The 24,528-nt window shown below is 43.6% G+C and overlaps 1 protein-coding gene across 7 annotated transcripts in view; it reads left to right on the top strand.

The window, feature by feature from the left end:
• LOC124115044 (multiple epidermal growth factor-like domains protein 10) overlaps window positions 1-24,528 on the top strand; it is a 76,545-nt gene that overhangs the window by 24,626 nt on the left and 27,391 nt on the right. For all 7 annotated transcript variants that reach the window (XM_046475851.2, XM_046475849.2, XM_046475852.2 and 4 more), the window contains exons 2-8: window positions 16,467-16,570; window positions 18,365-18,460; window positions 19,243-19,343; window positions 19,892-19,984; window positions 21,933-22,034; window positions 22,701-22,845; window positions 23,926-24,046. In XM_046475851.2, coding sequence (XP_046331807.2) covers window positions 16,479-16,570; window positions 18,365-18,460; window positions 19,243-19,343; window positions 19,892-19,984; window positions 21,933-22,034; window positions 22,701-22,845; window positions 23,926-24,046 — 750 coding nt within the window. In that variant the 5' untranslated portion in view covers window positions 16,467-16,478. The remainder of the gene's footprint in view (window positions 1-16,466; window positions 16,571-18,364; window positions 18,461-19,242; window positions 19,344-19,891; window positions 19,985-21,932; window positions 22,035-22,700; window positions 22,846-23,925; window positions 24,047-24,528) is intronic.

The raw sequence follows: 24,528 nt of genomic DNA, 5'->3' as shown, positions 1-24,528 counted from the left end.
AGCTGACACGCCGTGATATAACTGGAATACTGTTTAAAGCGGCGTTAAACCCAACTCACTCACTCAGCCACTCTAATGAAGCATACTCGTGATTACAACTGCCACTGCCGTATGTTATACAGCATAATTCAGATAACAATAATTCCTATACATCAGAGACCGAATCTCATGGTAAATAAATAAAAATGAAAACGACGATGAAGCTTGTAAATGAGCTGAAAGTACTCACCGGAAAAATGGATAAGAGAACTGTACAGGACTTCATGGATAGTTGAACTGTATAATAATGTCGACGTTCTCAACATTGGATTTGGATGATCGGGGCTTATCTACAGTAATCTGTGCCATCCTATATAAGACAACGCTCCTAATGTGGTCAGTTTTCTAGATGGCAGATTTCCGGGGGGTGGGAGACAGTAATCTGGCGAATTTCGTGCATTTTTGGCGTCCATCTTAGATTTGGCGGCCATATTGAAAACATTATGGTAACCAAGTATCTAAAAAGGATGAAATGAAAGAGAAGTACCATAATACTAAATACGAGAAAGCTATATGAACAACTAAAGGCCTATATTTTTACAAATGTAAAACAATAAGGATAATTTTGGCGGCCATCTTGGATTTGGCGGCCATATTGGACAATGTTGGATGGCCCTATAGCCATATATGTTTGTACTGGAATGAAGTGCCTGTGTACCAAATGTCATGCTTTTAACTCAAAGTGCACAATTTAGTCAATAAGCGGCTCCACAATATTCCACGAGTGAAGCAGTATTCCGGGCCGTGGGGGCAGTATTCTGGGATGGGTGGTGTTGTATTCTGGGGCATGATACAATTTTCCGGGCCGTGGGGGCAGTATTCTGGGGCATGGTACAATTTTCCGGGGGCTGGGGCCGGGAAAGGGGGCAGTATTCCAGGGAGCTGTTGCCTCCGAATCGACATGCATGGTTGTGCATCATGTTTAATTATAATCTTGAAAGCACGTTCCGAGGAATAATGGCTGTCATATTCGTAAAGTGGGAAAAGAGCACAGCTGAGGACATTGACAGTGAGTTATTACTTTACTTACCACTGAAAGGCAGGTATGTATGTTATATAAATACAAATGACCGTTTCCCACGGCAGAGGGATAGCCTGTGTAAGCACTTATAAATCAGTTGGACGTCCAACTGCCAACTGTGAGAGATATTGTGATAAACGCAATAAAAGCGACAAAACCATTTCCATAATCGCAAAAAACAATCTCTCCTGAGTCCATTGTACGATTCCGAGTTTATCACAAGCATGTGTTTATGAATCACCGTGTCATATTACTGTACGTGGATTAATCCCAACGCACCCTTGATGATTATACGGCTTTTGAAGCGACAGCCTTTACAAGATTATTCCCACGCCAACAAAGAGGCGTGTGATGTCGGGCATAATAATTATTTTATCAGTTGGGTCAGATTTGGTTCATATAATAAACCAGTTGGTCCAGTTGTGTCATGCCTGACCTCAGAGTTACATCCCCTTATTTAAGCCTTTATCGGTTGTTTTGAGTTCGAATCCCATTCGAACATCGATTCACAATGTTGTTTTGCGCATGCGCTATTTTTTTAGTGGGATTTATTTTTCAAACTTATTTTTTTGTTTGTTGTTTAACGCCGCACTCAGCAACATTCCAGCTACATGACGGCGGTCTGTGAATAATCGAGTCTGGACCAGACAATCCAGTGATTGATATCATGAGCATCGATCCACGCAACTGGGATACGATGACATGCATCAACCAAGTCAGCGACCCTGACCACCCGATCCCGTTAATCGCCTTTTACGACACAAGAATAGTCGCCTTTTACGGCAAGCATGGGTTGCTGAAGACCTATTCTACCCCGGATTTTCACGGGTCATGGGAGATATGTAAGAACATTCTCGACCTTCAATAGCGATCTCGTGTTAGGGGAGATTTACAAGCGTGTGTACATGTTAACCAGCTCGAAGTCGTCGTAGTTGACAGGTTGGTGGGCATTAAGTCATTTATCAAACATTGCTACCCGACATGAAATATGACAGTTTGACACAGAACAAACATCCTTAGTTCATGTAAATATTGCATGGGAGAAGGAAAATATAGACATATAATATGTATAACAACTTTCTTGGTGAGACATCTGAGTGATGACACATCCGGGTCAGACATCCGGGACTTATTGCACTTCGGGTCAGGTAATGAAAACCCATTGTTGTCAAATTGAAAGTAGGATTTGTACATGAAAAGTACTGCGTAATTCTTTCAAAAAGAAATAAGGTCTGAAATGCACCCTTAATTATGCAGTGTGTCATCTCCATATCTTCATACTTCATACAGGGGGCAGGGGTGGCCCAGTTGTCTAAGGCTCACTCTCTTTCTCACCGTCTCTCTCTCTGTTTCTCTATATCTCTCTGTTTCTCTATGTCACTCTCTCTCTTTCTCTCTGGGGGCACGGGTGGCCCAGTCGTCTTAGGCGCCGCGATTCGCTGTACAGAGTTGCGTCCCTTGGGCACGCCAGAAAACTATGATTTTGGGTTCGAATCCCGTGTTCGCCCCGATTATGTTTCTAGGTTTGTCAGCACCATACTCGTGCTCGTGGGTTAAACGTCTGAGACCTGCATCACTTCGGGCGTTCCTCCCACATTAAGCTGACACGCCGTGACAAATAAACCAGAATGCTGTTCAAAGTGGCGTTAAACCAACACACTCACACTCTCGATCTCGAGTTTCTGTGGACTGGCTTGGTCTGCGTGACAGGATGTCGCGTCCAGAAAAGAAATTAAAGCCAATCACAATTATCGTGAGGCTTTGATTTGTAGAACATGTTGATCTGACGGGCCGGCCCTTGTAAAATCAGTGAAGTCTCTGCGAATATACGGGCTTGTTCAAACGCAGAATAGGTAACGAAGCACGCAGTTATCGACACGTCGCGATATAAGTGGAATACTGTTAAAAGCGGCGTTTAACCAAACTCACTCACTCACTCACACCATAGTAACACCCAAGAAGCATTCGCCACCAGACTTTCGTTTCATAAATGAGGTTACGACTCACTCGCTCTTACCTCTAACTTTGCACAGAATGTATCTCGCTCATGAGAGTAATTTGATTGGACGACTATTTTGAGCGTCGTGCTATTCGACTCGGTCTCAAAGCGAAAAGGTTATTTTGTCAGAATCGAGATATATTATGCTGGATAATCGAGGATACACGTACATTTTACCGTTGTTGAAAAGACGATTTGATCGATCAATCAATCAGCTTTATTACACATAAGTTAACATATATATGTCGAGCAATATGGAGATATACATTTACGAGTAGAGAGACATAGACAGTTACGGCTGCAGTCCAGTCTATGAGTGAGTGAGTATGGTTTTGCGCAGCTTTTAGCAATATTCCAGCAATATTACGGCAGGGGACAGCGGAAAATGGCCTTCACACATTGAACCCATGTCGGGAATCGAACCCGGGTCTTCGGCGTGACGAGCGAACATGGGTACAATGTATGAAGCCCATTTCTGGTGTCCCCCCCCCCCCCCCCCCCCCCCCGCCCCCCCGCAGTGATATTGCTCGAATATTGCTAAAAGCGGCGCAAAACCTTACTCACTCACTCACTAACTCGGTGAGTTATTCATGGTTTAAGGTTTACATTTTAACAAAATGTCATGATTTTTTGTGCCTAATTTAGTCTGTAGCCATGACATATTATACTGTGATTTCACACGAAGGTAAGTGTGTGATGGATTTGCATCCGGGTCAGACAACAAGCACCCTCATTATCAAACAGAAAGGAGGTGTTTATTATGAAGCCCCGGGCTGCATTACTATGACGTGTGCTAGGTTTTATTACACAGTAGACGGCACATGTCACACGATTATGTATAAACCACACGATTTAAAAGAAAACAACTCGTTTACAGGTGTCACCCACTGTGCCAAGTTTGTTATTTTGTTAGACTTGAGTGAGTGAGTTGGGTTTAAAGCCGCTTTTAACATTATTCCAGTCAGCTTAATGTGGGAGGATAGGCCGAAGTGATGCAGGTCTCAGACGTTTACTACCCACGAGCACGGGTATGGTGCTGATAAAACTAGAAACATATTTGGGGCGTACCGGGAATCGAACCCACAATCATAGGCTTCTGGCGTGCCCAAGGGACGCACCTCTGCACAGCAAATTCGGCGCCTTAGACGACTGCCCCTCCCCCCCCCCCCCCGTGCGGCGTTTAACAACAAACAAATTTACAAACAAACAAAAACAGTCACCTCCTGCAAACGTTGGTTGCTTGGGGCCAACTCAAACCTGAAATCTTCACGGTTGCACTTTCGTGAGACACATGAACAATGATGTTTCATTTAACCTTTAACCCCAGTGACATTCTACAATATTCAAAGCTTCTGTGATCATTCTAAACATTTTCTGTTGCTGGACAAACACGCAAATAAGCAAGTACTGACGGAAATAAGCAAGAACAGCTATTTACAAAGATGAAAGTCAAGTCAGTCAACTGCGCAGTTAACGTTCGCATCAGTGCTCGTTCAACCACATAGCATGACGTGGAGACGGGTTAAGCGATTAATAATTTGCACGAAATGTCGTGTTGCATTACAAACAGGAATGTGGCGTCATTTACAAGACGTGATCAGGTTTGGTTATATGGTGAATCCATAGCTGAAGAATTCAACCTGTACAAATAACACGTGACACAACTTCCTGGATAGCGAGTACTGTCAGACAGGCACAGGTGAGACATTTGGGGTCATTAAACGCCCCCAGTACCCCACTCATGTCGTAATTGATGACTGGACGGATATCGGGTTATCAGGCGTGGAGACCTGCTTGATTAAGTGTTGTCAGATCAATGGCGAGGCACGTTGGTCATACAGTAAAGCCCGTTTATAAAGAACACGCTTATAACAAACTGACGGATATAACGAACTGTATTTTTTGCCCCATTCATTTGCTGTAATTATGCTGTATCTGTGCGTATAACGAACTACGGTTATTACGAACTAAACTTAGTGGTCCCTTAAGTTCGATATAACCGTAGTTTACTGAACTATCCGACACTCGTTGGACTGGCGAAAACTTGGTACTGCTGCGAGATAATCGACCGCGGAACTTTCAAACAGATTAAAAGACATAGTGGTCTCCCCCTGTCATTGTCGGCTTTGAAAGCAGCCAGGATTAAATGGCATCGACACTTATGGCGTGGGACGTTGGGCATAACACTGGTTTGACTGGCCCAAACTTGATAAAGTTAGCATACATTTGCATAGCCGACTGCTGCGCTATCAAAGAAATTAAAAAACGTAGTGATCTCCCAACGTCATTGTCAGCTTTGAGAGAGGCATGTTTTAGTGTCATCGTACGCCTATGGTGGGGCGTTGGTCATTATGTCTATCACTGGATTGACTGGCCCATCCTCGATACAGCTACGAGATAGCCGATTGTGGCGCTCTGACAAATTAACAAACGTAGTGATCTCTCTCCGTTATTATCGCCTTGTCGACTATGTAAAGGGCATGTTCAAGTGTCATCGTACACAAATGGAGTGGGACACTGGTCATACTTTGTAACACTGGTATTACAGGCCCAAACTCAATACAACTACGGGCCGCCTCCGTGGTCTAGTGGTAGAGGGTCCGCCCGGAGAGCGGAAGGTCCGGAGTTCGATCCCCGGCCGCGTCATACCAAAAGACGATAAAAGATGGTACTTGTCTGGCGCTCGGCATTAAGGGGCTAAAACAAGGACTGTCGGCTCGGAGTCAGTATAATGTGTCTGAGTGGGGTATTCATGTTAAACTGCGGCTTGGTATCTCAGTGAGCTAGCACTATAAATCGGCATCAGTCCGGACTAGTACTAGCAGCCACACAAACACAAACACGTACATGCACGTCGCTATATAAGTGCAATAATCTTGGACGCGACGTTGAACCCCATTTCACCTCACCTCACCTCAATACAGCTGCGGTGACGCTGTCAGACAAATTATATAGCAAACATCTCCCACGGCGTAAAACCAAACTCACTCACTCAATACAGTTACGACATAGCAGACTCTGGTTATGTGAAACAAATTATCAAGCATAAACGGTGTGATCTCTCACCGTCATTGTTGACAATAGACGGACCCATGGGACATTCACGTCCTGTCTTCCAAATAAGGAAGCCAGATGAACGATGGTCCCCGGTGTCATTCCAGTGTGTATTGAGTAGTGTTTCATCATCTGTCAGTTAGGGAGGACCGCTGTCTGTCAAACATGCTGACAAAGTGGTCGGCTTAAGGCGTCCACATGATAACTGTTTTAATTATAGATTCGTCGCTTGTCATATTGTTTGGCGTCTTTAGGTGTTACTTTACAATCCTCCCATGCCACGTCTATGGAATAAGTTGCTTGCGTTCTGCCCAGGTTCTGGTGTACCGCGCCGTGATAGTGTTGAAATATTGTTACAAGCGGCGTAAAACAACGTTCTCTCACTGTCTCATTCACTCTCTGTGTCTGTGTCTCTCTCGCTGTTTTTGTCTCTCTCTCCGTCTCTCTTTTTCTGTCTCTCTCACTCTCTTTCTCGCCGTCTCTCTCTGTTTCTCTATGTCACTGTCTCTCTTTCTCTTTGGGGGGCACGGGTGGCCCGGTCGTCTAAGGCGCCGCGATTTGATGTGCAGAGTTGCGTCCCTTTGGCACGCCAGAAACCTGTGATTGTTGGTTCGAATCCCGGTTCGCCCCAAGTATGTTTCTAGGTTTGTCAGCACCATACCCGTGCTCGTGGGTATCACCGAAGTGGCAAACTTCTAAGACCTGCATTACTTCGGGCTTTCCTCCAACACTAAACTGACACGCCGCGATATAACTGGAATACTGTTAAAAGCGGCGTTAAATCAAACTCACTCACTCTTTCTAACTGTCTCTTTCTCTATATTTCTGTGTGTATGTGTGTCTCTCTCTCTCCCCCCCCCTCTCTCTCTCTCTCTCTCTCTCTCTCTCACTGTAAATCAGCAGTCATGAACAGGTCTTGATATAAAATATTTCCTACTTTCCCGATGATTTCCCAATGTCACTTTAAAACACTGGCACAGGTGGACACTTGCTGATTGCGACGATAAACTACATTCACTCACCCAGCAATCGTCAACATGAGTCAAGATAAATCCACGTGACCCGACCATCCACGTGACAGTGTGCAGACATAATATATGATCTCTACTACGCAATGACAGTCATAATGATCGCTTTTCATTCGATGAGTGATAAGGCCTGACTAACCCCTTTTTCGCTGAACGTGTCATCTCGTGCACTGTCGGGATCTGCTGATGCGTCTAACGTGAACACAATTAAACTTCCCTTATTAAAATCGTCCTGAAATGTATTCAGTTGTGGTTAAAAAATATCATGACTATTTTTGCATGCAGTGTAGAATTATTTCTGTTAATGCACCGCACGTTCGACATTTTTGGGATAGTGGTTGGGGGTGTTGTCTGAAGGTGTTTTGAAAAAAATAATGTGTGCCTTGATACGCTTGAAATAAATGCCTCGGGTTAAATGATTAAAAAGATGTTCACAGGCTGTTTGAAAAAATGGGATGTTGGTCCCGAAGGTGATCAGGCTCGCTGACTTTATTGATGAATGTCATCGTGTCCCAGTTATGTAGATCGATACTCATGATGTCAATCAAAGGGTTTTCTGGTCCAGGTTGATTATCTATAGACCGCCGACATATAGTTTAAATATTTCTGAATATGCCACACGCACGCACACACGCACGCACGCACTCACGCACTCACTCACTCACGCACTCACTCACTCACTCACCCACCCACCCACGCACGCACTCACTCACTCACTCACTCACTCACTCACTCACTCACTCACAGATCACTATCACAGTGACGTTCCACTACATTTGCGAATGTTCGGTTGGTCAGACTCGCTGACGACGTAGCTGAAGCATGTCACGCACGCACGCGTATAGGTATGTCAAACACACGTGATTACGTCACATCAAAGTCCTCAGTTCGATCCTTCACCCGAGTAAAGGTAGGAAAGCATTCATGGAAAGTGGCGATATGGCTGGACCATTGCTGATACTGACCCTGTGTTAGAATAGCTCCCCATCTAGCTATTGTTCTTGACTGAATGGATCGGATAGTCACGCCCGGGAACATGGTTGACTTGAAACGTTGCTCATATTATCAACCATTGGTTTGTCAGATCCAGGTTCGATTATAACAGGAATGGCTGGAATATTATCGAATGCGGCGTAAAACAACAAACAGACATATAGACCGAGAGAGCTTCCAGTTGGATTGTTTCTACTGTAGGGGGGCGGTCGGGTAGCCTAGTGGTTAAAGCGTTCGCTCGTCACGCCGAAGACCCGGGTTCGATTCCCGACATGGGTACAATGTGTGAAGCCCATTTCTGGTGTCCCCCGCCGTGATATTGCTGGAATATTGCTAAAAGCGGCGTAAAACCATATTCAGTCAGTCAGTTCTACTGTAGGACATGTCACATTACATATGCGTGCGTCATTAGCAATTTTATTTTACCGCCAGGGTAGGTTAGGGAGTGAATGAATCGTGTTTTACGTCGCAGTCAGAAATATCCCAGCTGGATCACGGTGGCTAGTGGCAAACAAGTGCACGATAGCATGAGCAACCATGCCACACGATCAGTATTAGAGGTTAGGTGAAATGAGGTTTAATGTCGCGTTCAAGATTATTGCACTCGATGTGGGTCGGTGTTTGTACTAGTCCGGACTAAAGCCGATTTTGTAGTGCTAGCCCACTGAATAACATACTCAGACATCGTACATTGCCATTCCTTGTTTTATCTCCAGGCAGGGTAACAATAAGTACCATCTTTTAACGTCTTTTGCTATGACGCGGCCGGGGATCGAACCCCGGGCCTTCCTCTCTCCGGGCGGACGCTCTACCACTAGACCACGGAGGCGGTCCATAGATAACACTACAATGTAACTGTAGCTCAAGTTCAATTAATAATCAATGCCATGCATCTTTGATACCTCAGATCACTGACAATTGTTGTATGCAGCCTTCTCTTCTTATTCACCTGGCTTATTTTGTTTTTTGTTTTATTTTTTGTTGTCACATGAGGGGCGGTCGGGTAGCCTGGTGGTTAAAGCGTTCGCTCGTCACGCCGAAGACCCGGGTTCGATTCCAGTCAACTATGACATTCCGCCATCAATCAGAATCGTCACGAACATCGACTGATGTCAAATTGGATTTAACCCAAATAAAAACACAAACGTCACCGAGACACTGCAACCCTAAGGTTGAAGCGTTCGCTCGTCACGCCGAAGACCCGGGTTCGATTCCTGACATGGGTACAATGTGTGAAGCCCATTTCTGGTGTCCCCCGCCGTGATATTGCTGGAATATTGCTAAACGCGGCGTAAAACAGGATTTACATCATCCCTGCAGGTGTTCGCGACTGCTGGCAAATTTAGCCAAAGTTAAATGAACATATATTCTATGATTAAAATGTGGTGAAAAAAACCTACTTTGAATGACGTGGTCTAACATACCCTCTCTGGGGTACAGTTATTTTACGCTACTTCAGCCCCCATTAAGGGTAAAGGTATGTGCGTGCGTGCGTGCGTGCGTGCGTGCGTGCGTGCTTGCTTGCTTGCTTGCTTGCGTGCGTGCGTGCGTGCGTGCGTGCGTGCGCTCCCCATCCTCTTGACAACAGAGAAAGTTCCATTCCTCGACAGTCTTTATAACGTGTATAAATTACAAGATAAGTAAACACAAGTACGCACGTCCATCAGGACACCAGCAGGATCCAGTCTACATTAGGGAACCAGCGGTTGAAGGTGTGAGAACCAATTAACGCCATTGGGTTATCATGACTCATGCTCATTTGGAAGTTGGAGATGGTAGGAGACCCAGTGGTTAAAGCGTTCGCTTTACCCTTCGAAATCCGGGTTCGATTCCCGACATAGCTGCAATGTGTCATTTCTTAAGCCACCCAACTCGCTCGCGGTCTATAAATACTGTACAATGTTAATGTCATTTAATTAAGACATGCGAACATGTAAGTATGTATGAGTCATTTCTCCTGGACAATCATGACGTTTGTTTGCCATGATGTGGGTACATCATGCTAGGATGTCGTATACATGTTTTTTATAACATAGCCCTCAGCACGTGTTAAACTGCAAAGGTAGGCGAGTGTGTCACCACGGTTGCACTTGGCAAGTGAGAATTTATGACTTGCCAAGTGGCCTGAGCGGTATTGCATTTACAATACGGATGTCCCATGTTCAACACCTTTGAGAGACTATTGTAAATGGCATTAGTCTGTAAGACACGCTCCATACACCATCTGAATACGTAATGACTTGGTGGGACAGACAGGCCTTTCACAGTAGAAGCGGCGGGGCGGTCGGGTAGCCTGGGGGTTAAAGCCTTAGCACGTCACGCCGAAGACCCGACATGGGTACAGCGATTTTGCTGGAATATTGCTAAAACCGGCGTAAAACCATACTCACTCACTCACTCAGTAGAAGCGGCGAGCAGGTATAGAATAAAGTAAGGGGCATAATTGCGTTCCCGCTTTCTCGCGATCTCGACCTTTGGAAACAAGCTGAATATGCGGAAAGTGCGAGAATGCGAGAACCCGAGATTTGGCCAAAGTCTCCCGTCCTCGAGATTTCTCATTCTCGCCGAGAACGCGAGAACCCGAGATTTGGCGAAAGTCTCCCGACCTCGAGATCTCTCATTCTCGCAGAGAACGCGAGAATGACCCTTATTATTCCATATATAAGCGTCTGAAACTGGCCTATTAAGCAGACGCTGTTTGAATTATATTGAAAGTTCAATGAGGACCGCCCTTTTCACATCGTGGGGATTCCGGGTAAGAATTGGTCCTCGGTGGGCAAAATGGTACGGGTGGTCAGACTCGGTGTCTTGGTTGAGTGCGTAGGTCGTTGCTCATAATATCAATCACTGGATTGTCTGGCCAGACTCGATATTCACATGCCATTGTCATATAGCTGGTGTATTGCTGAGATCGGCGTTTATCAACTAAAATATCAGAGCGAACAGACGGACAACTTATACTCGCAGAAACTTATGTATACCAAAGTATCGCAGTCTGTCTGTCGGGACATTCATTTGAGCAGGGAGTCTATATTCACCCTGGGGCAACTAAGTTAGATATATATCTAAAAAGTCACAGTATAGTCAATACGGCGACACTGCTTGTCGTAACAACAAACAAACAAGCATGGGTTGCTGAAGACTAGTTCTACCCCGGATCTTCACGGATATGGCAGCTGGGCAGGATTGCCAGACTCACGCCAGCAAGATACCGACCTGCCGTGACGGTCCCATTATCGTGATGAAGCTGTTTAGCATCATGAAATATGATGGACCCATAGATGTAATCGTGGGTTTGAAAACTACAGATATCCCAAACCATTTTATAGCCGTGGGATGACAGTTAACATCAGATTTATAGATAGGCCCATGGAGATCCCAGAAAGCCTTAATAAAGCCCCAAAAATCTTAGCTTTTCCACCCCACATCTGACCCGTGAAGATACCGGTGTAGAATAGGTCTTTAGCAACCCATGCTTGCCGTAAAAGGCGACTATACTTGTCGTAAAAGGTGACTAACGGGATCGGGTGACTTGGTTGATGCATGTCATCGATCCCAATTGCGTGGATCGATGCTCATAATATTAATCACTGGATTGTCTGGTCCAGACTCGATTATTTACAGACCGCCGTCATATAACTGGAATATTGCTGTGTGCGGCGTTAAACAACCAACCAACCAACCAACCAACCACCCCACATCTCTGTCCTGTTCACGGCCGTTGCCTGTCACAGTCCATGAGACTGCAGGTTAATTCGGACCTCATTGTACATTTGTCAAGGGAATACAGTATATTCCTGACACAAACTTCGTTTCTCTTATACTGCCAAGGCGCGAGATTGTAGATATTTCAAGGGACACAATATGTTACTTCCTCTTACGGCCCCTGCGGGGTAGAATAGGTCTTCAGCTGCCCATGCTTGTCGTAAGAGGCGACTGACGGGATCGGGTGGTCAGGTTCACGAACTTCGTTCACAGACCAGAGTGAGGGAGTATGGTTTTACGCCGCTTTCAGCAATATTCCAGCAATAGCAGCGTGGGGACACCAGACATGGGCTTCACACATTGTACCCATGTCGGAATCGAACCTGAGTTTCGGCGTGACAAGCAAACGCTTTAACCACTAGGCTACCCGACCTCCCCTCACGGACCAGAGTGATATTACATGATGCATAACAATAACCAAATGCAGAGCCACGAACGTAGAGTTTTCAAGCTCCGACAGTCATTCTATTTATGTTACTCGGTCCAATTATGTCATTACAAGACACAATCTCGTTCGACAGGACCCGCCCTTACCTAGAAGAAAGGCAAGGCTACTGCTTCTTTCACGGATGTTCTTACGCAAGTTCTCGTTTGTTAATTTGACAATTGGTCTTGTCAAGCGATTCAATCTTCTGGGTGTAGCTTGTTTAAGCCTGTGATGTACGAGTTTTGTCTGGTGTCTAACTTTTGTAAGGGGAAATAGTTGTTGGTTAACGCCGCACTCAGAAATATTCCAGCTATACGACTGCGGTCTGTAAATAATCGAGTCTGGACCAGACAATCCAGTGGTTGACACCATGAGCATCGATCTACGCAGTTGGGATACGATGACATGCATCAACCAAGTCAGTGAGCCTGACCACCCGAACCCGTTAGTCGCCTCTTATGACAATCATGGGCTGCTGAAGACCAAATCTAACCCGGATCTTCAAGGGTCCGCAGCTGGCATGGGTAATGTTAAATTATGTGTGTAGATGTAGTGATGATAGGGTTTTGAAGTGAGTGTACGCCACAGTCAACAATGATCAAGTTACATCACGTTAGGAAACGGAAGCAATGCCATTCATCATTATTTGGGGGCACGGTGGCCTTATCGTCTCAGGCGCCGGAATTCGCTGCGCAGCGTGGCGTCTTATTTGAAACATGTTACCATAAACCGTAAACATTTCACCCAATTTGGTGGTGGGTGTTACGGCAATCACAAGACACCTTGGAAATTCGAACATACCAGCTCTCTCCATCCCCACTATCAGCGGACCCGTGAAGATCCGGGTTAGCATTGGTCTTCAGCAACCCATGCTTGTTGTAAGAGGCGACTAGCGGGATCGGATGGTTAGGCTCGCTGACTTGGTTGATGCATGTCATCGTATCCCAATTACGTGGATCGATGCTCATGGTGTCAATTACTGGATTGTCTGGTCCAGACTCGATTACTTACAGACTGCCATCGTATAGCTGGAATTTTGCTGAGTGCGGCGTTTAACAACAAACAAACACTTTTGGGTGCAAGGGCTGCAGTCGCTTATGGTGTTAGGCATGATATAGTGAGTGAGTGAGTGAGTTGGGTTTAACGCCGCTTTTAACAGTATTCCAGTTATATCGCGACGTGTCAGCTTAATGTGGGAGGAAAGCCCTAAGTGATGCAGGTCTCAGACGTTTACCACTTCGGTGAAACCCACGAGCATGGGTATGGTGCTGACAAACCTAGAAACATAATCGGTGCGAATCAGGATTCGAACCCACAATCATAGGTTTCTGGTGTGCCCAAGGGACGCAACTCTGCACAGCGAATCGCGGCGCCTTACTCGACAGGGCAACCCGTGCCCCCAGGCATGATATAACCAACCCCTGGTAGATTGTTCGTTGTTGCATAAGGTGGGAACATGAATTTAGTAATTATAACCTTGACAAAAAATACAGACACACGCCCGTGTAATGTATGGAATATATGTTGATTGTAAGGTATAGAAGCCGATATTTTGTGTACGTTATGAAACGCAAACATTTTCTCATTGTTGTGTTGTGCTTTGTGGCTGCGCTGAGCTGGAACAAGAATGTAGACGGCGGGTGAGACCGTGGTGAGACAGTCCATTAAATTCGTTGGGCGTGGGTTGGCAGAAGACTTTGTTAGAACCATTTTCCGTCACTGTTCCAAGGCATACAATGTATTTATCCCAAAGGAACAGCCGATGCAAGTCTGTAGGTCATCTAGCATTATGGTTTGTCAAACTGCTGCATACAACAGTTGCAACACCCCTACCCCTACAAAATGGAATAGTCGGTCTCCCAGAGATCCTATTGAGTGTTGAGAATAATGGTTCACATGAAGTGTGACTGTGCAATTTGAATGAGGTATTATATTCAGCAATTGATGTATGCTTTAGAACTGGGTTGAATGCATACGGCTATGTAATACAAGCTACCGTCAATGGATATACATGCAGCTGTAACGAGCTTGTAGGCGTGACCTTGCAATATTATTTCTGTTGTGTCATCACGTTTAGCTTTCAAAGAGGAACATCCTTAATCGGATTTGGAATGTTTTTTTTGTGATATTATGTTTACCTTGTTTATGTTTGTTTGTTTGTTTGTTTGTTGCTCAACGCCGCACTCAGCAGTGTTCCAGCTATATGACGGCGGTCTGTATATAATCGAGTCTGGACCAGACAATCCAGTGATTGACATCATGAGCATTGAACTACACAATTGGGATACGATGACATGCATCAACCAAGTCAACGAACCTGACCACTCGATCCCGTTAGTCGCCTCTTACGTATACGACAAACATGGTCACCTTTTACAGCAAGCATGGGTTGCTGAAGACCTATTCTACCACGGATCTTCATTGGTCGATCGCGTTCATGTATAGCCACTGACAGGTTGGAAAGTAACCAAGGGATGTACATGTACTTATACTACTTGAAATGCGGTTAAGAACACCCGATTCGTGAATTTTACTGTAGGTAATGTCAAACTATGGTAATACTATGACAGAATCGGATGGGTTTTTTTAACTGCTTTTGAGTTTTATATGTTATATCAAGTGTGCCAAAGAACACACGATATGTTATTGTGTTCCCTTTCAAAAACTTAAGATTAATTTTCAAATTCGGAGAATTTTATTTCACGATAAGATGTTGTAATTTAGAAAACGTCATATTTAAATTCTGATGTGCCACAGGCCATCCACAAAGATCTTATCGTGTGTTAAATTTAGGTGTTTATGAAATACATTTTGTTCGTTTTCAGACTCTGTGAATTTCATTTCATCAGAAGTGGTTGTGTATCAGAACATTTCAAATTCAATTTCTGAATTAATTTTATTTACAAGTGTGCCGCTTGGCAAATATTTAGGGACGCCCTTTTGAATTAAATTGTGTCAGCGGGACGAGTAGTTTCAATCCACCGCCTCCGTGGCAGAGCGTCCGCCCGAAGAGCGGAAGGTCCGGGGTTTGATCCCCGGCCGCGTCATACCAAAAGATGTTAAAAGATGGTACTTGTTGTTACCCTGTCTGGCGCTCGGCATTAAGGGGCTAAAACAAGGACTGGTCGGCTCGGAGTCAGTACACTGTGTCTGAGTGGGGTATTCGTGTTAAACTGCGGCATGGTATCTCAGTGAGCTTGCACTATAAATCGGCATCAGTCCGGACTAGTAAAGGCAGCCACACACACACACACACACACACACACACATACACACACCTCACACCTCACAAAATCTCACCTCGCCCCACCTTCAAACTCAATAAATGTTGTTTCATCACGAGCAAGATAATAATCAGACAAACATGTGTGCCTGCATATTTTTCAAATTCTGAATCCTTGGGTCAATTTTTTAAATCATACTGTGGATCAATTCCCGACATGGCTACAATGTGTAAAGCCCATTTCTGGTGTCCCCCGTCGTGATGTTGCTGGAATAAAAGCGGCGTAAAACCACACTCACTCACTCGTATAATATAAATCACCACAAGACATTTGGTTTGACACTCCGCAACACTCCAGCCACATGACGGTGGTCTGTAAATAAGCGAGTCTGGATCAGACAATCCAGTGATTGATATAAGCGCAGCGATTCACATTTGGGATTGGATGACATGCACCAACCAAGTCAGCGAGCCTGACCACTTGATCCCGTTAGCCGCCTCCTACGACAAGCATGGGTTGCTGAAGACCTGTTCTAACTCGGATCTTCACGGATCACATATATGTAACATAATGAGTGAGTGAGTGAGTGAGTTCGGTTTAACGCCGCTTAGAACAGTACTTCAGTTACATCACGACATGTCAACTTGTTGTTGGGGATATATAACATACAGTAAACTACGATTATAACGAACACGCTTATTACGAACAGACGGATATAACGAACTGGCATTTTGGGTCCTTGCCAATTGCTGTGTATATGCTACACATATGCTTATAACGAACTACGGTTATAACGAACTAGAATTAGTGGTCCCTTTGAGTTAGTTATAACCGTAGTTTATAATGTAATTAGGGTTAAGCGGTTTAACTGCAGCATATAAAAATTGTGTTTTCATTATGAGTATTTTGCTTACAGAAAGCTGATGAGATGCAGTTGCTTGCGATTTGTCTGCTTTGTGTAACCGGGGCTTCAGCGGTTCTCAGGCTCGGGGAAACGAATGTGTGCGAGAGGCCTGAAAGGTGAGACTCGAAGTTAATAGCATGTTTCATTGGTATAACACGCCCCGAAGCATGACGGCCTTGTCATCTAAAGGCCATTTTATACGTTGATAATGGGTGACTCACGCTCCCGAAAGTTTGGTAGAAAATGTAAACACGAGGGACTGGGACTGTCCCGACCCCGATATTTTTTACTAAACCCGAGGTAAAGTGTGTTTTATCTGACTCATAAACCTGATGACACGTGAAGATCTGGGTTGGAATAGGTCTTCCGCGACCCATGCTTGCCGTAAAAGGCGACTATGCTTGCAATAAGTGGCGACCAACGGGATCGGGTGGTCAGGCTCGCTGACTTGGTTGATGCATGTCATCGATCCCAGTTGTGTGGATCGATGCTCATGATGTCAGTCACTGGGATGTCTGGTCCAGACTCGATTATTTACAGACCGCCGTCATTTTAGTGAGCATTTTACGGCGTTTCAATAAGGCACGGGTCCCCAACATGTGTACTTTGTGCCTGACCAGCCACTTTCTGGTGTCTCCCGCTGCGATGTTGCTGGAATATTGCAGCACAATTTACTGATTCAGTTTACTTGATTTATGATCGAAAACTCCTCGCACAGTTTGTAGTTATAACAGGGTTATTTACAGATTACATAACTGGGTTAGCGTAGGAATGAATGAGTTTGATTTAACGTTGCTCAGATGGCTTATCATTTAAAGCGCTGCAATTCGTTGCTCAAAGTTACGCCCCTTAGATTTCCGATAATTGTGAGTTCGAGTCCCAAATCCGCTCTTATTGTGGTTCTTTGATGCTGGTAACTTGTGATGGGTTTCACTAAAATGGTAAATGTCTAAGACCTGCATCACTCCGATCTTTCCTCCCACATAAAGCTGGCATACCACAATAGTGTTCAAAGCGGCGTCCATCAAAACTCACTCACTCACTCTCTCAGGTGAGGTGACCCTTGATGTGTACTGTTATAAAGTTACGCTTGATGTGTACTGTTATAAAGTTACCCTTGATATGTACTGTTATCAAATTACCCTTGATATATACTGTTACAAAATTACCCTTGATGTGCACTGTTTCAAAATTACCCTTGATGTGCACTGTTACAAAATTACCTTTAATGTGCACCGTTACAAAATTACCCTGGATGTGTACTGTTATAAAGTTACCCTGGATGTGCACTGTTACAAAATTACCCTGGATGTGCACTGTTACAAAATTACCCTTGATGTGTACTGTTATAAAGGCTGATGTGTACTGTTACAAAATTACCCTTGATGTGCACTGTTTCAAAATTACCCTTGATGTGCACTGTTACAAAATTACCTTTAATGTGCACCGTTACAAAATTACCCTTGATGTGTACTGTTATAAAGTTACCCTGGATGTGCACTGTTACAAAATTACCCTTGATGTGCACTGTTACAAAATTACCCTGGATGTGTACTGTTATAAAGTTACCCTGGATGTGCACTGTTACAAATTTACCCTTGATGTGTACTGTTACAAAAATTACCCTTCATGTTTACTGTCATAAAGTTACCCTTGATGTGTACTGTTACAAAAATTATCTTGATGTATACTGTTACAAAATTACCCTTGGTGTATACTGTTATATAGCGGCGTTAAACAAACTCACTCATTAACTGTGTATCATCGGAACCGACGGCGCGGATCATTGTTTGTTCATTCAAGCAAATGAAGACTTATTATTGTCCAAGGTTATTTCTAGTCCGCCGTGATGCAGGTAGTATATTGCAGATTGGTGCGTAAAATAACATTCAATCACTCTTTGTTTGCAGTGTAAACGTATACGAGATCCAGAAAGTCGATGTTCCTCACCGAATCTGTACCCACACCTGGTGTCTGGCCTTCCCCCCTAGATGTGAAGTGTGTCAGTAAGTGATCCAGTTTAAAGGTAGTCATTCATTCCTACATGTAGAAGGGGGCACGGGTGGCCCAGTCGTCTAAGGCGCCGCGATTCGCTGTGCAGAGTTGCGTCCCTTGGGCACGCCAGAAACCTATGATTGTCGGTTCGAATCCCGGTTCGCCTCGATTATGTTTCTAGGTTTGTCAGCACCATACCCATGCTCGTGGGTTTCACCGAAGTGGTAAACGTCTGAGACCTGCATCACTTCGGGCTTTCCTCCCACATTAAGCTGACACGCCGCGATATAACTGGAATACTGTTCAGTAAAAGCGGAGTTAAACCAAACTCACTCACTCTTTCTCACTGTCTCTTTCTGTATATTTCTGTGTGTATGTGTGTCTCTCTCTCTCTCTCCCTCTCTCTCTCTCCCTCGTTCGCTCGTCACGCCGAAGACACGGGTTCGATTCCCAACATGGGTACAATGTGTGAAGCCCATTCACTTGGTTTATTCTTCTAATTTACTGCTTCAATACCGCTACATTACCGCTTCATTACCGCTATTTACCGCTACCTTGCCACTACCTTACTGCTACCTTACAACCCCTTTACTATTGTTTTTCTCACTACCTCTCTGCTACTAATTGCTGCTATATAACTACTACTAAGTATTTTACAATTTCTGGTGGCCCCCCGCCGTGATATTGCTGGAATATTGCTAAAAGCGGCGTAAAACCATACTCACTCACACACTCACTCACTCACCGAAATCGTGCGACGGCAAATAAACCTTGTACATGTTTCTATTTTCAGCACCGAGATAACGATCAAGTATAAGAAGGTATCTGTACAGAAAATCAGCAAAGTGCCTGTATGTTGCCATGGGTACAAAGAGAAAGACAACTCTTGCATTCGTGAGTTTTATGATTTGTCTCCCTTGTTTCGTTTCTTCATAAAGTTGTTGTCCATCTTCACGCCTCTCATTCGGCTTAACTTCAAACCCGACCAGAAGGTTGAACAGACATTCAGTTCCCGGTGATTCTATACAAAAGTAATTCACCTTCGTAACAACCGTATCGATATCTCGTACACACATAAGCCAAACACTGTTGTGTCGAACTTTGATGTGTCGAACTTTCGGTTGTCTCGAAGTAAAACTTTGGTCCCTGCGTATTCCTTTTTTATTAATCATATTTCGGGTGTGTCGAACTTCGGATAACTTGATTATTTACGAAGGTAACTTCAACTTCGACACAACGGTGTTGTTTTTCATTTGCACGTACCACGGTGTCTTACAGTAATTCGACATTGAAAGTTCTTGGGCTTCTTTTGACCGACTGATTAACAAAATAAACTTTTTAATGGTGTAAAATTTGAATGAACAGGAGGGCGGATGGGTGCTAGGGTTTATCATGTGGCCTTTTGAATTAAGAACACTGATATTGCTGATCTTCGTTTTCAGCTGTTTGCCAACAAGGCTGCGATCACGGGCGCTGCATCGCAATCAACATCTGTCACTGTGATGCCGGATGGAGAGGAACAAGTTGTTCTTCCAGTAGGTGGCGCTAGGTCTCCATTCAATGTTTATACCGAGGGGGGCTACCTGACCAAGCTGCGAATACCCCTCGTCCAATAACCCTTTATCATCACTTGCTTTATTCTTCTAATTTACTGCTTCAATACCGCTACATTACCGCTTCATTACCGCTATTTACCGCTACCTTGCCACTACCTTACTGCTACCTTACAACCCCTTTACTATTGTTTTTCTCACTACCTCTCTGCTACTAATTGCTACTATATAACTACTACTAAGTATTTTACAACTTCATTACTTCTGTGTAACATCTACTTTACTGCCACTTTACTAATATTTTATACTTTACTTTAGTTTTACTACTTTACTTTTGTTTTATTACTTTACATTTGTTTTTCAACTTTTACTACTGTTTTATTACTTTACTATAGTTTAACTACTTTACCATAGTTTTACTACTTTGTTATTGTTTTACTACTATACTGTAGTTTTCTTTTACTATTGTTTTCCTACTTTTACTATTGTTTTCCTACTTTTACAATTGTTTTACTACTTTTGCTATTGGTATACTACTTTACTGTAGTTTTACTACTTTACTATTGTCTTAGTACTTTACAATTATTTTACTTCTTTACTATTGGTTTACTAATTTACTAGTTTTACTACTTTACTATAGTTTCACTACTTTACTATAGTTTTACTTCTTCACTATTGTTTTAGTACTTTACAATTGTTTTACTACTTTTACCATTGGTTTACTACTTTACTTTTGTTTTACTTCTTTACTATGCTTGTTGTAAGAGGCGACCAAGGGGATCGAGTGGTCAGGCTCAATGACTTGGTTGATGCAAGTCATAGTGTAGATCGATGCTCATGATGTCAATCACTAAACAGTCTGGTCCAGACTCCATTACTGACAGACCGTCCTATAGGTGGAACGTTGCTGAGTGCGGCGTTAACAAACAAAGAAACAAAACAACGTTACTACAACTTTAGTACTGCTTGACTGCTTCTTAACTACTACTATAGTATTGCTTTACGACAAGCATAGTGATTCTTACTACTGCATTATTGCTACTTAATTTTTTCTCTACTTCTACTTTCCTGCTTCTATGCTTCTAACTTTACAACTATTTACTGCTACTTTTCTACTTTTACTACTACTACTAGTACTATTAATATTGCTGCATTACTGCCTTAAGCTACTTTACTATTACTTTACTGCTACATTATTATTACTTTACTACATTACTTTACTGCTACATTACTATTACTTTACTATTATTTTACTACTAAATTACTATCACTTTACTACATTACTTTACAGCTACATAACTTTACTTTTCTGCTACTTTACTTTACTACTACATTTCTATACTTTACAGATACTTTACTATTACTTTACTGCTACATTACTCTTTCTGCTACATTACCATTACTTTACTGCTGTATTACTTTCGTCAATACTACATTACTATAACTTTACTGCTACATTAAACTTACTTTACTACTAATTTACTTTACTTGTACATTAATTATTGTTTTACTTTACATTACTACTGTTATTGTTACTTTACTACTTTACAGCTATTTTACTGTTACTTTACTGCTACATTACTGTCAACTAACTACTACTTTACTCCTACTGAGGAGCACGCGTGGGTTAGAGTTGCTCCCGAGCAACTTGTGTTTGTCGTACTATCATGTTTCAGAATATTAATCACTGCATTGTCTGGTCCAGACTCGATTATCAAAGCCGCCGTCATATAGCTGGAACATTGCTGAGTGCACCGTTACACAAGAAACAACTACTAGGGGCGACTGACTGACCAGTTAGAAATGTCTCCGAGATGGCTGACAAATAGTATACTTTATTCCACCAAATGTAAACATTAATTAATGTGCATGTATGTAAAATATGCATGTTATCATTATGATATTGTCCATTCATTAATACTTATTTCAGATTGTGCTGTGGGCAGCTGGGGCGAGAACTGCAACTTGGTGTGTAACTGTAGCGGCCACGGCACGTGCGACCCCAGATCAGGCATCTGCACATGCGCACCAGGTAATTCTGCCGCCTAGTTAAAAAATATATCGATTTAACATCAGTTAAATATAAAATAATAAAAACACACCCTGTTAGCGGCTACACCAGGCCTTACTTTCAAAGAACAGAAGTGATGGCTACCCAGTGCGAAAGGTATTTTTCTAGTCCAAACTGAGACCGGTTTTAATAGAGCTAACCCACTGACATAACATGGCGCTGTTTAACATTGGTGAGTCGAGGTTAAATGGGGGTTAACGTTCAAGATTACTGCACTTATAAAGCGACGTTCATGCACGTGTATGTCTGTGGCTGCTTGTACTAGTTCGGACGATTTCTGATTTTATAATGCCAGTGCACTGCGAAACAATGCTTCATTTTAAATTGAAAACCCCACTCAGACACAACATGCTGACTCCAAGCCGACCAGTCCTTTAATGCCGAGCGCCAGGCAGTGTAACAACAAGACCATCATTAAACGTTCTTCGGTGTGACGCGGCCGGGGATCGAACCCCGGATATTCCGCTCTCCGGGCAAACGCTCTACCACTAGACCACGGAGGCGGTCTAAACATGGATACCCCATTCAGATACAGTGTCGGTATATTGAACAGACCCCAGGATTGGCTGAAAATTGACCAAATGTGTTCAGAGAGTTTATATTTTTCTTATTTTGCGTTTTGAACAGGCTGGACCGGCGAGCATTGTCAGACTAAGTGTGCACAGGGGACTTACGGCAGGAACTGTCAGATGCACTGCGCATGTCACAATGGCGCCACCTGTGATCACGTGAATGGCGCGTGTCACTGCCCGGCTGGCTTTATCGGAAACTTGTGAGTTGACATAATGTTAGCCTGTGCAGAAATTCTGCACCAACTGGTTTTTTAAGATTTACTTATGTTTTTCTCAAAAGCGTTTAGCGAAAGCTTCGCGAAGTCATTTGCGTACGAAGTGAGCTGTGTAGGTTGCACACGTGTGTATAATGGACAAATGACACGTTTCCAAGATTGAATGAGTAATAGCGAGTGAGTGAGTGAGTATGGTTTTACCCCGCTTTTAGCAATATTCCAGCAATATCACGGCGGGGGACACCAGAAATGGGCTTCACACATTGTACCCATGTCGGGAATCGAACCCGGGTCTTCGGCGTGACGAGCGAACGCTTTAACCACTAGGCTACCCGACCGCCCCTTGAACGAGTAATAACATATTTTCAGATTGTATTCATGTCAAGTTAAAAAACACTTGGGTTTCCAAGCACATGATTGTCTGTTGAAAGTATACAGGAAGTTCATATTCGTCATGACGTACAATTTACTTTCTGAATGGTCAAAAAGTATTTCAAGTCTTTGAAAGGCATTTAGAAGTGATGCACATAAGGAAGAGGATTTATGGATGTCAACTTCTTTATTACGAGGGACACAACGTTTCGGAGTATATGCTTACTCCTTCATCCGGGGATTTCAGTTATGTAATGGCGTGTCATTTTATGTTTTGTATGTTTTTTGTTTAACGCCGCACTCAGCAATATTTCCAGTTTGAAACAGCGGTTTGTTAATAATCGAGTATGCACCAAGCAATCCAGTGGTTGACATCAAGAGAATCGATCAAAGCAATTTGGGAAACCATGACTTGCATCAACAAAGGCAGCGAGCTTGACCAACTGATCCCTTTGTCACACCCTTAATCCCTTGGGCTGAGGACAAATGCCCGAAGTGACGCAGGGATTGGGGTTTACCACTTTGGTGCTGACAAACCGAGAAACATAATCTTGGAATCGAACCCAGGAACCCAAGGGACGCAACACTACACAGCTAATTGGGGCGTCACACGACTGAGACACCTTTGTCCACTGTTTGCCATGAAAGCCCTTGTTGTTTTAGTGAGTAATGATTTGTACATGTCCGTTTCAGGTGCCACCTGACATGTCCGGCAAATACCCATGGCGACGACTGTCAACAAACATGCGACTGTCAGAACGAGGCTCTTTGCAGCAACATTGACGGCAGTTGCCAGTGTACGGCTGGGTGGACGGTAAGCGACGGAAGTGTGCCTTGAAGAAGACGAGGGATTCAGTAATAACTGCTTTTAATGCCACAAGATCGGGGTAGAATAGGTCTTCAGCAACCCATGCTTGTCATAAAAGGCGACAATGCTTGTCGTAAGAGGCGACTAACGGGATCAGATGGTCAGGCTCGCTGACTTGGTTGATGCATGTCATCGTATCCCAATTGTGCGAACTTTTTAGTCTCTATGTATAACTTTTTACATGTCTTCCTGTACATGTTTTTTTAACTGAATGTATGTATTACGAATATCTTACTTTATTATACACTTATATAATAGTATCTCATAACTCCATATGCTTGCTGACTTGGTTGATGCATGTCACAGTATCCCAATTCCGTGGATCGATGCTCATGATGTAAATCCCTGGATTGTCTGGTCCAGACTCGATTATTTACAGACCACCGTCATATAGCTAGAATATTGCTAAGTGCGGCGTTAAACATCAA

The sequence above is a fragment of the Haliotis rufescens genome, unplaced genomic scaffold (genome assembly GCF_023055435.1).
Source record: "Haliotis rufescens isolate VD_foot unplaced genomic scaffold, xgHalRufe1.0.p SCAF_33, whole genome shotgun sequence".
Classification (NCBI taxonomy): Eukaryota; Metazoa; Mollusca; class Gastropoda; order Lepetellida; family Haliotidae; genus Haliotis; species Haliotis rufescens.
Note: the sequence above shows the minus strand (reverse complement) of the source record. Positions and strands in the feature narration are given on the sequence as shown.